This window comes from Onychomys torridus, chromosome 1 (genome assembly GCF_903995425.1).
Source record: "Onychomys torridus chromosome 1, mOncTor1.1, whole genome shotgun sequence".
Classification (NCBI taxonomy): domain Eukaryota; kingdom Metazoa; phylum Chordata; class Mammalia; order Rodentia; family Cricetidae; genus Onychomys; species Onychomys torridus.
In genome coordinates, this window is record NC_050443.1 from 81,092,702 (window position 1) to 81,107,301 (window position 14,600).

General features: G+C 46.7%; 1 protein-coding gene across 2 annotated transcripts; it reads right to left on the bottom strand.

Moving 5' to 3' along the window:
* Positions 1-3,115: 3,115 nt before the first annotated feature.
* Positions 3,116-12,578, bottom strand: LOC118570044 (folate receptor alpha). 2 transcript variants are annotated; one of them, XM_036168414.1, is made up of 6 exons: positions 12,354-12,578; positions 11,505-11,569; positions 9,039-9,208; positions 3,935-4,123; positions 3,662-3,797; positions 3,116-3,515 (listed from the first exon to the last, which is right to left on the bottom strand). In XM_036168414.1, exons 3-6 carry the CDS (start codon positions 9,198-9,200, stop codon positions 3,235-3,237), a joined length of 768 nt encoding a protein of 255 aa, XP_036024307.1. In that variant the 5' UTR covers positions 9,201-9,208; positions 11,505-11,569; positions 12,354-12,578; the 3' UTR covers positions 3,116-3,234. The 2 variants fall into 2 exon arrangements, with proteins under 2 accessions (XP_036024307.1, XP_036024315.1); XM_036168422.1 differs by lacking the exon at positions 11,505-11,569.
* Between the last annotated feature and the right edge of the window lie 2,022 nt (positions 12,579-14,600).

Below are 14,600 nucleotides of genomic sequence, written 5' to 3' on the forward strand. Positions count from 1 at the left end.
CTGACCTTTCTTCTGGCCTCCTGCACTCACATGGTACACATAAATTCATGCATGGAGCTTAGCAGTGGTGGCACACGCCTTTAATCCCAGCACTTGGGAGGCAGAGGGAGGCAGATCTCTCTGAATTTGAGGCCAGCTTGAGCTACAGAGTGAGTTCCAGAATAGGCTCCAAAGCCACACAGAGAAACCCCGTCTCAGGGGAAAAAATTCATGCATGGTCATTCATAGACACATAAATAAAAAGCAGATTAATTGGGCCTGGTGTGATGGTGCAAGCTTTAATCCCAGCACCTAGAAGTCAGGCAGACCGATCTCTGTAAATGTGAGACTAGCCTGGCAGGCATAGAGGCTAACTAGGCTATTTAGTAAGACCTTTTTTCAAGTAAATAAAAATTAATTTAAAAAATAATAAAAAGAATTATGTTGAAAGCTTGGGCCTCTGTTAGAAGTTGTACTAAGAAGGATTAGACCACGATGGATGACCTGATAATGAACCCTTCCATTGATAGATTTATGATATGATGGCAAGTTAGACATGGTGTCTCACACCTGTAATCTCAGTACTTGGGAAGCTGAGGAAGAGTGTCGTAAATTCAAAGCCAATCTGGGTTACATGTGAATTTTAGGGCAGCTACATATTTGATACTCTGTCTCAAAATAAACTATGAAACAAATAACCCAGTGTCTTTCTTGGGAGACAGTAGAAAGGAGGATGTGAGACTCAGGAGTAGGTCACTAGGAACATGCCCTGAAGGCTCACATCTATTGCTTGCTCTATACTTCCTGTCCACCATGATTCATAGTGATCAGCTTCCTCTCCACATGTTCCCATTGCCCTGGCCTTTTGCCTCAACATAAACCCAGAAACAATGGAACTATCTGAGATTTCGAGCTAGCATACAGTCTTCCCTTAAGTGTGTCCTTGGGTATTTTGTCATGGAGAAGAAAAAAAGGCTAACACACCCTTCCACAGAGATATGCTAACGAGCACAACGTAAGGTCTTTGTAGTGGCCATGGATTGTTTGACAGATCTGGTGGCTCTGTTCCCTCTGGAACTTAATAGAATTATGACATTTTTTAGAATTCCTGGATTTTAGGCTTGGTCATGACTTCTTTTGTCAGTGAAACAACTGATGGATGGTGGAAGTGTGAAGGGCTTGTACAGAATCCGACTTCTCTTGTGTTGTCTCATGGAGTGTGTTATAAAATAGAATCACCTCCTGCCCCCACAGAACACCTTGTCTGTCACCCTGGGATCCCAATTCAGTAGCAGAAGCTCCCTAGCAATCCACAATAAACACGGTAGCTTATTCAAGAAATAAATGTTAGTTTATTAAACTTCTAGATTATTAGGAATGTTGCTGTACAGGATGGAGAAGATGCCTGAGTCATTAAGAGCACTTGCTGCTCTTCCAGAGGACCAAAATCAGCACCCACACCAGGTGAGGTGGCTCATAACTGCCTATAACTCCAGCCCAGGAGATCTGATGCCCTCTTCTGGTCTCCAGGGATACCCGCATGCTCATGTACCTACACACACACACACACACACACACACACACACGCGCGCGCGCACGCACGCACGCACGCACACTTTAAGAAAGAAACATTACTGTAAGACTGGTGAGATGCCTCAGGCAATAAGATGCTGGCTAGGCAAGCACAGGGACCTTAGTTCAGATCCCCAGCACCCGTGTGAAAATCTGGATGAAATAACATACATCTGCAACCTTCGGTCTCTCCTGGGAAGTGGAGACAGGTGGAATCTGGGAGTTCACTAAGCCTTCTAGTCTAGCCTAATTGGTGAACTCCAGATTCACGAAGAGACCCAACAAAACACAAGTTGGAGAAGTGTCCTAGTGATTGATCTATGCTGTGAAGAGACACCGTGGACCAAGGCAGCTCGTAGAAAGGAAGGCATCAAATCGGGGCTTGCTTACAGTTCCAGATGTTTAGTCCATTGGCATCATGGGAGCCGGCAGACATGGTACTGGAGAAGTAGCTGAGAGCTACATCCTGATCCTCAGACCAAGAAAAAGAGAACTGGGCCTAGCATGGGCTATTTGAAACCTCAAAACCCACCCCCAGGGGCACATAATTCTTCCAGCAAGGTCACACCTTCTAATCCTTTCAATTCTGTCAAAGAGTTCCAGTCCCTGGTGTTTAGGATTGACTATATGAGCCTAAGAGGGCCATTCTCCTTCACACCACCACAGAAAGGCTAGAGAGGTGGCTCAGCAGTCAAAAGCATTGGCTGTCCTTCCAGAGGACCTGTCTGTGTTCATTTCTCAGCACCCACACAGCAGCTCCCAAAGGTTCCCGTAACTCTTCTCACATATGAGCACCCTGGCCAGGATCGGGACATATATGCACCATATACACCCATACTCCTGTGCCCACCCCTTCCATGAGAGAGTTGAGGACATCACAGAGTGGTTAGCCCTGCTGAGGTCGAATTTAAAATGGTAAAATCATCAGCCAAAGTACTGGCGCACACCTTTACTCCCAGGACTCCAGAGGCAAGTGGACCTCTGTGAGTTTTAGGCCAATCTGGTCTACAAAGCAAGTTCCAGGACAGATAGGGCTACACAGAGAAACCTTGTCTTGAAAAGCCAAATATAGATAGTTGGATGAATAGATAGATGATAGATAGATAGATATAGATAGATAGATAGATGATAGATAGATAGATAGGTAGATAGATAGATGATAGATAGATAGATAGATAGATAGGTAGATAGATGATAGGTAGATAGATAGATGATAGATAGGTAGATAGATGATAGGTAAGTAGATAGATAGATGATAGATAGGTAGATAGATGATAGATAGATAGATAGATAGATAGATAGATGATAGGTAGATAGATGATAGATAGGTAGATAAATAGATGGATAGATAGATGGATAGGGTAAAATCCTGGGCTTGGCTATAAGTTAGAGTTCATATGAAAAATGAAGTCAAGAGCTATGAGTGTGGTACAGCTTAGGAAATGTCTGACTAGCCCACGGTAAATGTCAGAACAGGGAACTAACCAACTTTAAACAACTTCAATCAGTGGAACGTAGGAAGCAAAATAATTATATTCCCATTTACACCCAAATAATTCATAAGACAGGTTGAATGTCTGGTTTATTTAAACAGGCTGTCAGAGGCCCCACCACAAAGGAGGCTGGGAGCTGGGAGGCTAAGCCAGGCAGGGAGCTCCCTGGGCATCAGACAGTAAAAGGAGCTCAGCTGAACACCCAGAGCAGCATTAAGGACAGGCTGCACACCAGTGGCCAGGCCCGGTGGAGCCCAGCTCTACTCATGGCCTCAGCGTAGAACCTCGCCACCTCCTCATTGGGGTTGCCTTGCGCTGGGTCGAACCACATCTGGATGCAGCGGCCGCTCCCTCGGCTGTAGTTGCTGAGTTTGTAGGAGTGACTCCAGATCTCCTCACACAGAGCGGCGGGCGTGGGGAAGTAGAAGTTGAAGAGGTGGCAGGAGGCTCCCACAGGGCACTGGTTATACCCTATATAAATGATGGAAGACCTTTAGCCAGTATGCTAGAACTATCTCTGGTTGTGCCAGCCTCAAAACCCCAGCTCTTCATACAACAGCTGCACAGCCTCCAGGCCGGAGACATGCCGCGGCCCCTCCTACCGCAGCCACGCCTACCTGAGGTCCAGTTCCAGCCCTTGTGCCAGTTGCTCTTGCAGGTGAAGGAGGTGCGGCAGTCTTCCCACCACTGCTGACAGTCCTCTTTGCACAGGGGAACGTCAAGGATCCGCTCTTTGCGCCAGCTCTGGTCCACCTGCGAGATGACGAAGGTGGTTTTGAGCTCAGGAACCTCAGAAATGCAGCCTGAGCAGAACCGGAGCTGGAGGCAGAGCCTGTAGGAGATATTTGGAGAGCACAGCTGCCCTGTTGGCTTTGTGGGGACACTCATACCTGCTGGATCCAAGGTCCCAGGTTAGGAGAGCATTCATAGAGGCAGGTGTCTTGGATAAAGTGCCGTTTGCAGTCCTCTGTCATCTTCCCACAGTGGTCCCAGTTGAATCGGTACAGATAGGAGATGTCCTTATGGGCTTCCTGGCTTGTGTTGGTGGAACAGCAGGAGTTCTTCTTCCAGGGACTACACTGTGATGGGAAACCCAGGACCAAGTCCATGGTCAGCACAGACAGAATAGTCCACACGCAGCCTTGCACTGACTAAGTCCTTGCTTGCCTAGCCAATCACTCAGGGAAACACTTGCTGCTGAGCCTTGGCTGGCTGTGGGAGCCCAAGAGGTACGATCCTTACAAAAGTCATTAACTCCTGAGACCTGGAGAGCATTTTCTGCTCTTGCAGAAGACCAGGATTTAGTTATCAGCATCCACATGGCAGCTCACAACTGTTTGTAATTCCTATTTCAAGGGATCTGATGCCTTCTTCTGACCTTCTTGGGCACGAAGGTGATGTACATACAGGCAAATAAAACACATAAAAACAAAATTTTAAATACTTTATTATTTGTATGTTATGTGCATTGGTGTTTTGCCTGCATGTATGTGCTGGGAATTGAACCTAGGTCTTCCGGAAGAGCAGTCAGTGCTCTTTTTTTTTTTTTTTTTTAAGATTTATTTATTTATTATGTATACAGTGTTCTACCTGCATATATGCCTGCAGGCCACTAGATCTCATTATGGACCTAGTTGTGAGCCACCATGTGGTTGCTGGGAATTGAACTCAGGACCTCTGGAAGAACAGCCAGTAAATGCTCTTAACTGCTGAGCCATCTCTCCAGCCCCAAAATAATTTTTTTAAAAAATTCACTAATTTGGGGTTGGGGATTTAGCCAGTGGTAGAGCACTTACTTGCCTAGCAAGGCCCTGGGTTCGGTCCTCAGCTCTGAAAAAAAAAAAAAAAAAAGAAAGAAAAAAATTCACTAATTCATACCAGGTGTGGTGGGACATGCCCTTAATCCCAGCACTCAGGAGGCAGAGATAGGATCTCTGAGTTCAAGGTCTGCCTGTTCTACAGTGTGAGTTCCAGGACAGTCAGGGCTATACAGAGAGACCTTGTCTCAAAAACAACAACAACAACAACAAAAACAAAAACAAAAAAACAACCAAGCAAACAAACAAACAAAAAACAACACCAATCACCAGGTAGTGTCACATGCCTTTAATCCCAGCACTCTTGAGACAGATCTCTGTGAGTTCGAGGCCAGCCTGGTCTACAGAGTGAGTGCCAGGACAGCTAAGCTATTGCATCAGAAACCCAAAAAACTAAAAATAAATATGTAAAACAAATTAAAAAATCATTAACTCACATATATTGTTTCTTTCAGTATTTTTTCTTATGCACATGTGCCTGTGTGTGTGTGTGTGTGTGTGTGTGTGTGTGTGTGTGTGTGCATATATGTGCAGAGACCAGAAGACAACCTCAGGCAGTCTCCCTCCTCGGAAGCAGGATCTCTCACCAGCCTGGAGATCACAAATTATGCTATATTAACTGCTGGTAAGCACGGGGACTCACTTGTCTATCTCCTCAGTGCTGCAGTTATAAGAACACATTACTTCTGTCCCTTGCTTGGCATTTTTTACATGAGTCCTAGGGATTAAACTCAGGTCCTCATGCCCAGTCTTGCTTTTCTGAGACAAAACCTCAGAGTCCAAGAACGACCTTGAACTTCTGAATCAATCTCTCTCTCTCTCTCTCTCTCTCTCTCTCTCTCTCTCTCTCTCTCTCTGTCACACACACACACACACACACACACACACACACACACTGCTTCTCAAGTGCTGATATTATAGATGTGTGCCACTATATCCAACTTTTTATTTGTTTTTAAAGTCAGGTTCTCACTATGTAACCCTGGCTGTTGTGGAATTCACCATATACATACATCAGGCCAATCTAGCACTCACAGAGATAGGTCTAACACCCCCATGGCTGACCACATGCCCAGGTTTTAATTCATTTTAATTCTTTTTTTTTTTTTTTTTTTTTTTTTTCCCGAGACAGGGTTTCTCTGTGTAGCTTTGCGCCTTTCCTGGATCTCTCTCTGTAGACCAGGCTGGCCCTCGAACTCACAAAGATCTGCCTGCCTCTGCCTCCCAAGTGCTGGGATTAAAGGCATGTGACCACCACCGCCAGGCTCATTTTAATTTTTTCTGAGCCCCCATTCAAGCTAAGCCAGGCACTTTTCTAGGAAATAAGGAATAAAATGATTTTTTTTAAAATGCCAATTGCTTTGGAAAAATAAATAAATAAAAGCAAGAGAAAGGTGTGTAGACTTGCAGCGCCACCAGATGGTTACATAAATGCTCAACACATACTTATTAGTGAAGGAAGAAGACACTTGGCCTTGAAATTAGTATATAGCAAAGTATTTATTTTTGTTTTTTGGTTGTTTGATTTTTGAGACAGGGTTTCTCTGTGTAGCTTTGGAGCCTGTCCTGGAACTCACTCTGTAGCTCAGGCTGGCCTCGAACTCGCAGAGATCCACCTACCTCTGCTTCCCAAATGCTGGGACTAAAGGTGTGCACTACCACCACCCAGCCATTTGTTTTATTTGTTTTAAAGATTTATTTATTTATTATGTATACAGCATGTGTCCCTGCAGGCCAGAAGAGGCCACCAGATCTTGTTACAGATGGTTGTGAGCCACCATGTGGTTGCTGGGAATTGAACTCAGGACCTCTGGAAGAACAGTCAGTGCTCTTAACCTCTGAGCCATCTCTCCAGCCCCTTGTTTTATTCTTTGAGACAGGGTTTCCCTGTGTAATAGTCCTAGCTGTCCTGGAACTCACTCTGTAGACCAGGCTGGCCTCAAACTCACAGAGATCCACCTGCTTCTGCCTCCTAAATGCTGGGATTAAAGGTTTTAAAATACACATTCAAGCCGGGCGGTGGTGGCGCACACCTTTAATCCCAGCACTCGCGAGGCAGAGCCAGGCGGATCTTTGTGAGTTTGAGGCCAGCCTGGGCTACCAAGCAAGATCCAGGAAAGGCGCAAAGCTACACAGAGAAACCCTGTGTCGAAAAACCAAAATAAAATAAAATAAAATACACATTCAAAATAATTTTTTGTTGTTTTATTCAGTTGGTGGTGTCTACCGAGCAAGTTCCAGGACAACCAAGGCTAAACAGAGAAACCTTGTCTCAAAAACCAAAAACCCAACAGAGAGAGAGGTGGGGGGGGGGGTGAAAAACAAAGTGAGAGAACACGAAGGAGGGGTTGTCTTGTAGAAGTGAGAGGGCCAGACATGATCAAAATATACTGTATGCATGTATGACATTCTCAAAGAATAAACTTTAAAATGTAATTTAAAAAACGTCAAATGAGGCCTGGAGAGATGGCTCAGTGGTTAAGAGCATTGTTGCTCTTGCAGAGGACCAGAGTTCAGTTCCCAGTACCCACATGAAAGCCTACAGCCATCTACAACTCCAGTTACAGAGAATCCAGCACTCTCCTCTGGCCTCTGCAGCAACTGCATTTGGTGTACAGGCATGTGCATGCAAAATACTCATAAAAATAAATACAAAAACAGACACTTGCATGCAAAATACCCATAAAAATAAGTAAAAAAAAAAAAAAAAAAAGCAAATAGAACTGTGGTAGCTCTCAGCTAATAGAGTCAAGATGTTCGTCAGTTCAAATTGCTTTCCTTTTGCTTTTTAAAATTTCTTTCTGGGCCACCGCCTTTAATCCCAGCACTCGAGAGGCAGGCAGAACTCTGAATTTTAGGCTAGCCATAATTACATGATAAAACCCTGCTCCCCCCCCCTCCAAAAATTTTGTTTTTTCTTTCCCTTTCTGTCTCTGTCTCTCTCTTCTTCCCTTTCTTTCTTGACAGGGTTTCGTGTATTCAGGCTGACACTGAACTCACTATGTAGCTGAAGGTAGCCTTGAACTTCTGATCCTCCTGCCTCCACCTCCCAGGGCTCAAATTACAGCTATGTGCCAATATAACCAGTTTTAGGTGCTGCTGGGGATCCGATTTAGAATGCTCTTCAGGTACTCTATAAACTGAGCTAGCTACATTCCAGCCCTATGTATTTATTTGTTTGTTTATTTATTAGCTTTCTTTATTTTATATGTATGATTGTTTTGTACATGACCTTTGCATGCCCAGTGCCTGCAGAATCAGAAGAGAGCATTGGAACTGAAGTTATTGGTGGTTATTAGCACCATGTGGATGCTGGGTATTCTGTAAGAGCTAACTCTCCGGTCCTTATTTTTTGCTTTTTGAGACACAGATCTGACTGTAAAGTCCCAGGGTCAGATGCTGGGCAGTGGTGCACACACCTTTAATCCCAGCACTTGGGAGGCAGAGCCAGGTGGATCTCTGTGATTTTGAGGCCAGCCTGGGCTACCAAGTGAGTTCCAGGAAAGGCACAAAGCTACACAGAGAAACGCTGTCTCGAAGAAAAAAAAAAAAGTCCCAGGGTCAGACTATGCTCCTGTCTCAGACTCCCCAGGAGCTGACCTTCTGTTATTTTACTTTACAGTTGCTGCATCATACTGATTTTATTAAATGTTTAGGTAGGTTTTGAATAATAAACAGGCTATGGCAAACATCTGTTACAGTGCAGAGACCTCAGGCCCTACAAGAGTGAGGGCCAGTCCAAATGTTTGCCAGATGCCCGGCTCCAAATGCTTGGCAGGTATGAGAGAGTTTCCTTTCTCAAAGGCTGGCAGAAAAGAGCGACCTTGGACAGCATACAGCCTCTTCCCTGAGACCCCCAGAGGAGTCTTTCTCAACCTAAACCCAGAACCACCACAATGGTCTGCCCGTTCCATTTTCCAAACTCCTCCCTCAGCCTACTTCCTTATTTGTGCAATGTCAAAACCCAGCTACCAAGAAGACGAGCTACTAGCATTATACTGACAATTGGCAGCCATCATGTACTGTCAAAGTCACCCGTATTAGAGAAAACTGACCATCTCCTCAAGCAGGTCTGCCCACCTCCACCATAGACTGGGGCCAGCTACTTCTCTCTCCTGACCCACCAGTCTTCAGTCAGCTCCTCGTCACCCCAGGGGTGGGTCGCTCCTCGTCCTACCTGGTTGTGTAAATTGTCCTCAGGGCCTGGTTTTTCTTTGTGGTGCTTGGCATCCATGCAAACATTGAGCAGTTCAGTTCTGGACCGAGTAGCTCTTGACTGGGCACAGTGGGCCACCCATATCAGCAGGAGCAGCAACGGCAAAGTCATCAGGTGAGCCATGCCAGACCCTGAAGGAAGAGCTATGGTCAGAGGAACCTCCAAGAGTGTACTCAGCTCCAGTGGGTGGTGCCTGCACTCCTGGGTCCTGTGTCACCTCCTCCTGTCAGTGTTCCCAGACTCTGTGAGGCTCAGACGCTGGGAAGACAGTCACTGGTCACAGCATTTTTGACTTCAGTGGTCCTGAGACTCAAACAAGGCAATTCAAAAACAATTAGAGTTTCCCCACATCTGTATTCAAAATCCTTGGAGGCAAATGTTTTCAGAGATAAAATTTTTAAAGATTTTATAAAAGGTGATACAGGTTGTAGGGAGGTGGTGTTGCACACCTTAATCCCAGTACTTGGGAGGCAGAGGCAAACGGATCTCAGTAGAACAGCCTGGTCTACAGAGTAGGTTCCGGGATAGCCAGGACTACACAGAGAAACCCTGTCTCAAAAAACAAAAACAAAAGAGAAAGAAATCCTGAAGAACAGCCTCCTACGGAGGTTGGAACTATAAGCATGTACAGCCACACCCAGGTTTTTTTCTTTCTTTTTTTCTTTTCAGGATTATCACCTGGGCAGTTCAACAGGCCCCTCCCAGAGACTCTGGCCTAGGGGAGTTCTGGACAGAGAGCTGTACAGCCCTGGGATCTCGGGAGACTTAGGAGCCTACTCCCACAGAGCAGGGGTTGCCTTGGCCCTCTTACTATCTTTTGACTTCAGACACTGAATTTCATGAAGGGACTGCTGTCCAAACCTGTCCCCTCCCCCCTCAGAATGCTCCAAATTGCTAAAGTTCCAAATTTATTTCCCACAAATCCTCTCCACCTCCCTCCAAGCCTGTGTTTCATTCAAGAGTTGATAAAATAAATGTACTTCCTGTCAGGTCCAAAAGGAGCTCCTTTGGAATGGCTGTCTGTGGTGCCTATTAGCACACCTAAACTCAGCTAGCCTCCGGGCTCCCTCAGTAGCACTTCCTGCAAGCCTCAGCTCTACCTACCCAGCCCCCAACTCTAACCTCTCTAGCTCTTGGGCATCCCTCCCCCTTCTCATTCCCTTATGACCCTGGTATTTCAGCTATGTTTTCTCTCTTGTCCTCCTCTCATGGGCCCCTCCCTCTTGCCCCTGTCTCAATCCCCCACTCATACCCCACTCACACCCCACTCACACCCCACTCCACCCCTTCTCCCCATCTCTCCTCTCATGGCCCAGTCCAGTCTGCCGGCCATATTCAATCTACTACTTTCTCTGGACTCTTCCAGATGCCTCTGGCTGTACTCTGCCTCATGTCCACAATAAAAACCTTCCCTTCGGCCATACCTTGGCATAGTCATGTCCTCAGTTTATGGATTTCCAAGCTCACAGGTGTATCTTGTCTCCATATGACTACATTTCCCTTAGAACTTGGTGTCCAGCCAGGTGTGGTGGGGCATGCCATTAGTCCCAGCAGAGGAAGGCACATCTCAGCATGGTTTAGAGAACTAGATCCAGGACACACAGAAACCCTCCTTGTCTTGGGAAAAACAAAAAAAGACCTTGGTATCCTGGGACTGGAGATATAGCTTGGTTGGTAGTGGATTCTCAGAATGTAGGGGCAGGAAGATTAAAAATTCAAGGTCATTTTCAATTCCATATCAAATTTGAGACCAGCCTGAGATGGTGAGATTCCCCACATTAAAAAAAAAAAAAAAAAAAAAAAAAAAAAAAATCCCCAAACTTGGGTGTCCTGACAGACTCTCATCAGACTGCTTAGGCTAGAGTAAACCTGCAATTGAATGCTCATCCAGCTTTCTAGGCTCCACAAAACATAATTCTGCATTAGTCCATTGCCCCCCCCCCACCCCAGCCTTTATTTTTGTAGTACTGGGTATTGAACCTAAGTACTCTACTGTTAAACTGTATCACAAACCTTCTTTCTCTTTGTTTTTGGGGGTTTTGTTTTGTTTTTCGTGACAAGGTTTCTCCGTATAATAGCCCTGGCTGTCCTGGAACTCACTCTAGACCAGGCTGGCCTTGAACTCACAGGGATCCCCCTGCCTCTGCCTCCCAAGTGCTGGGTCTAAAAGTGTGTGTCACCTCCACCGGACTCACTTTGTATTTTGAGACAGGGTCTTACTAAATCACCCAGGCTGATCTTGAACTCATCGTATGGCCCAGCCCTTGAACTTTTCATTGCCTTGCCTCAGCCTCCAGAGCAGTTGGGATTCCAGGCTCACACCACCAGACCAGAGCAGTCTTCTATTTATCCCAGTGTCTATCCATTTATTCTTTCTCCTAAATCATTCCCTCCAGGACCCAGCCATGCTTCTGTTAATCCACTTACTCTGATCTGTGGCGAGTCCAGGCCAGAGAAATCAGTCCTGTTGGAGCACCAGGTGTGTCCAACTCCTGTGGGGCAAAACAAGACCTGCCTGCTCAGCGCACAACAGGTTAAAGCTCAGAGAGCGGGCCCAGCCCAGGCCGCTCTCCACTCCCTGCTTGACCATGCGGAAAGCAGACACAAATGACCGGACCAGTAAATGTAGAAGAAAAAAGGAGTCACCAGGTAAATAGTCAATTTCATATATGTGTGACCAGCTGGACCTGGCTGAGGGCCATGCTTAATTAAGTCCAACAGTAGGGACTACCCACCCATGTCTGACCCTTCCCCAGACCCTGCCCCCCAGGCCTGTTTCCAAATGTTCCAAATAGCTAAAATGTCCCAAGTTCCTGCCGAGTCCCCTAGGCCTGCCTCCTTGGATCTTCTCCAGTCAATGGTCTCTTAAAATTTTTGTCTTTTGAATTCTCTTCATTCAGCCAGTATTCTCTGTCTCCCTGTGAGTTGCATTCTTCCAGTTCAGTCACCATCTCCCTAGTCAGGGTTTCAGATCTTAGTCCACCTGTGACACTGCTACTGCCATTACCACCCCACTTAGGGGCCCCCAGACTAGGAGGGCTAAGAGCCCAGCACTTGGCTGAAGGGCTGAAGCCTTAAGTTCTGGTTAAAAGACAGACACTACTTACTACCTCACAGTTTAACCATGCTCTGATCTGGGCCTCAGTTTCCACCTCCAGATTCTCTGGGCTTCAGGCATATAGAAGGCCTTTCCAACTCAGCAAATTCTTTAATGTGTGCTGGGGGTGGGGTACCGTAGGGTGTGTGGTCCCTGATGAGAAGTGTTAGGCGACATACCTGGGAACCAAGGCAGCTCTCAGACTGGCTCAGGCTTCGGCTCTGCTCTAGACTCCCTTTGCTTTGATTCCAGCAGACGGCTGAGGTTTAGTGGCCTAGGAGACGGGGCTGTGGAGCAGGCAGTGGGAATGGAGCCCAGGAATGGAGGCTGAGATTGGGCGAAGGCCACTCAGCTGTTAATTATTGCATGTGAGCAGCACCAGTCAGGCCTCTGTAGGGATAGCACTGGCTGGCTCTCAGGGTATATGGCAAGGGCTTGTCTGAGGCCCTGGGTTCAATCCCCAGCATCGCAAACAAACAAAAGCCCATGAAAAGCCAAACACTCAACCCTAAAAACAAAAGCAAAATCTTTGTGGCTTGAGCTGCAAAGATCCAGGATCCTTTCAGATAGTCACATCCACTTCCACCATCCTTTTCCTGTTATGCAGATGAGCAGAATGAGACCCAGGGAACCACAGCAGAGCCAACGGCAAGACCATCACAAGAGCACAGGCTTCCAACTTCCAGGCCTGCTGTAAGAATAAGAAGGTCCCAAGCCCCCAACTTCTATGAGCTACCAGTCTCCCCCAACCTCGACAGCCCAATCATTACCCACTTCCGGTTATAAAATCACTTATGGTCTAAATCTTCTGATGGAGCCTCGGTGATTTGAAAGTCCAGATTCCCTTCTCTTCTCCACTCACTCACCTCCTACTCCTGTTATAAGTCTTTATGGTCCTTTAAGGATCTGAGCTAATTTTAACACTTCCCACATACCACTGCAGCCAAAACAGAATCCCCCACTCAGGAGCCCAGGGTGCTGCTGCAGTTGGAAAAGGAGTAGATTTGAGCAGGAGAAAATGTAGAGCTGTTGATCAGGTATCTGTGTGTATGTGGCCCCAGGGAAGGTTCCAAGTTGCACATAAATGTGGGAGCTGCCAGCCCATGTGTGTCAGCAGAAATTTAGGTAAGGTAATACCTTGGTGAATGCAGGGATAAAGAAAAAAGGAAGGATAAAGAGGACGAGGAGGAAGGAGAGGAGGCAATTTGCCCTCTGGAGAAAAAATTAGCCAAAGAAGGCGGCCCTACAAAGAGACCAGCTCCCAGGAGGTCCCTGATTCTGACTGGCTGCATTCTCCGTGGCCTCAGAAGTGTACCTGAATCCTGTGACACTCCAGGAGTGTTTGTTCGCTGAAGATGAGCCTACTGATTAGGGAAGGGTGGGCCAGGTATCTGTCAATGCCTGAAGCTGGAGGTCCTGGGTGGTAGAACCTGCCTCTGACTTGGGGGCAGATTATTAACTGGCCTTTGTGGCTCCTCTATTGTGAAGAGTGAAGTTTGTCCCCTGGGCAATGCTCCTGAGCTCCACAGCTTCTGAATAAGTAACCTTTCCAGTGAGGATCTGAGTTGAAGACTGAGCTCAGGGCCTAGGTAAACCCCTACCCTTTGATAAGCCTCAGAGTCTGGCCTGTATTGGGTGGGGGAGAGGGAGTAGCTGGGTGGTGGTAGGTAGTACGGGCCTTTAATCCCATTACTTGGAAGGCAGAGGCAGGCCGATCTCTCAGTTCAAGACCAGTCTGGTCTACAGAGTGAGTTCCAGGACAGCCAGAGCTATACAGAGAAACCCTGTCTCAAACAAACAAACAAGCGAATAAACAGAAAAACAAAAGAAACAAAAAGACATGACTGCTCCTAGGTATGGTGGAGGAGAAGGTTATTGTAGAGATGAAGGAGAACATAGCCAGGTATCTGAAGGGGTCCAGAGTGAACATGACCCTGAACTGGGCCATGTGAGGAGAAAGGGGAAGGGAGGGCCAGATGAGGAGACCGAAAGGGCAAAAGACCAGTTTAGGCAAAATTACTGGATTCTATAGTGAAGAGCTGCTGAGCGAAGGACAGCCCAGCCCCTGAGCAGCAGAAGTTTAAGGTAGGGGGCCAGGTGTGCTAGCCAGGAGGACCCTGTAACAGGTAGGGACTGAGGGACACTGGGAGAACCTGGTGGCCAGCTTCAACTTTGATATGCTAATAGGCATCTCCATTAGCCATTTGTCTGGGTCTGAGACCTGATACTGCCCGGAATGCTGAGGTGTTGTACCCATCTGGAGCCTGAGTGCTAGGATTAGGGAGGCACAGAATCAGGAGTCACCTTGGAACCAGTCTGATGTTGGTTGTTTTACTCTTTGGCTCTTTTGGTCTTTGGGGGGCCCACCACCCAGCTCCCAAATAAATACACCCCGAGACTTATTCTTACTTATAAATGCCCGGCCT

Bases quoted from the DNA above. Each gene is read 5' to 3' on its own strand.
- LOC118570044 (XM_036168422.1), bottom strand. From the start codon at position 9,200: ATGGCTCACCTGATGACTTTGCCGTTGCTGCTCCTGCTGATATGGGTG. The intron at 3,798-3,934 runs GTATGAGTGTCC...GTCATCTCGCAG, and splicing joins TGGGACCTTGGATCCAGCAG to GTGGACCAGAGCTGGCGCAA. The intron at 3,516-3,661 runs GTAGGCGTGGCT...TCATTTATATAG, and splicing joins GGGCTGGAACTGGACCTCAG to GGTATAACCAGTGCCCTGTG.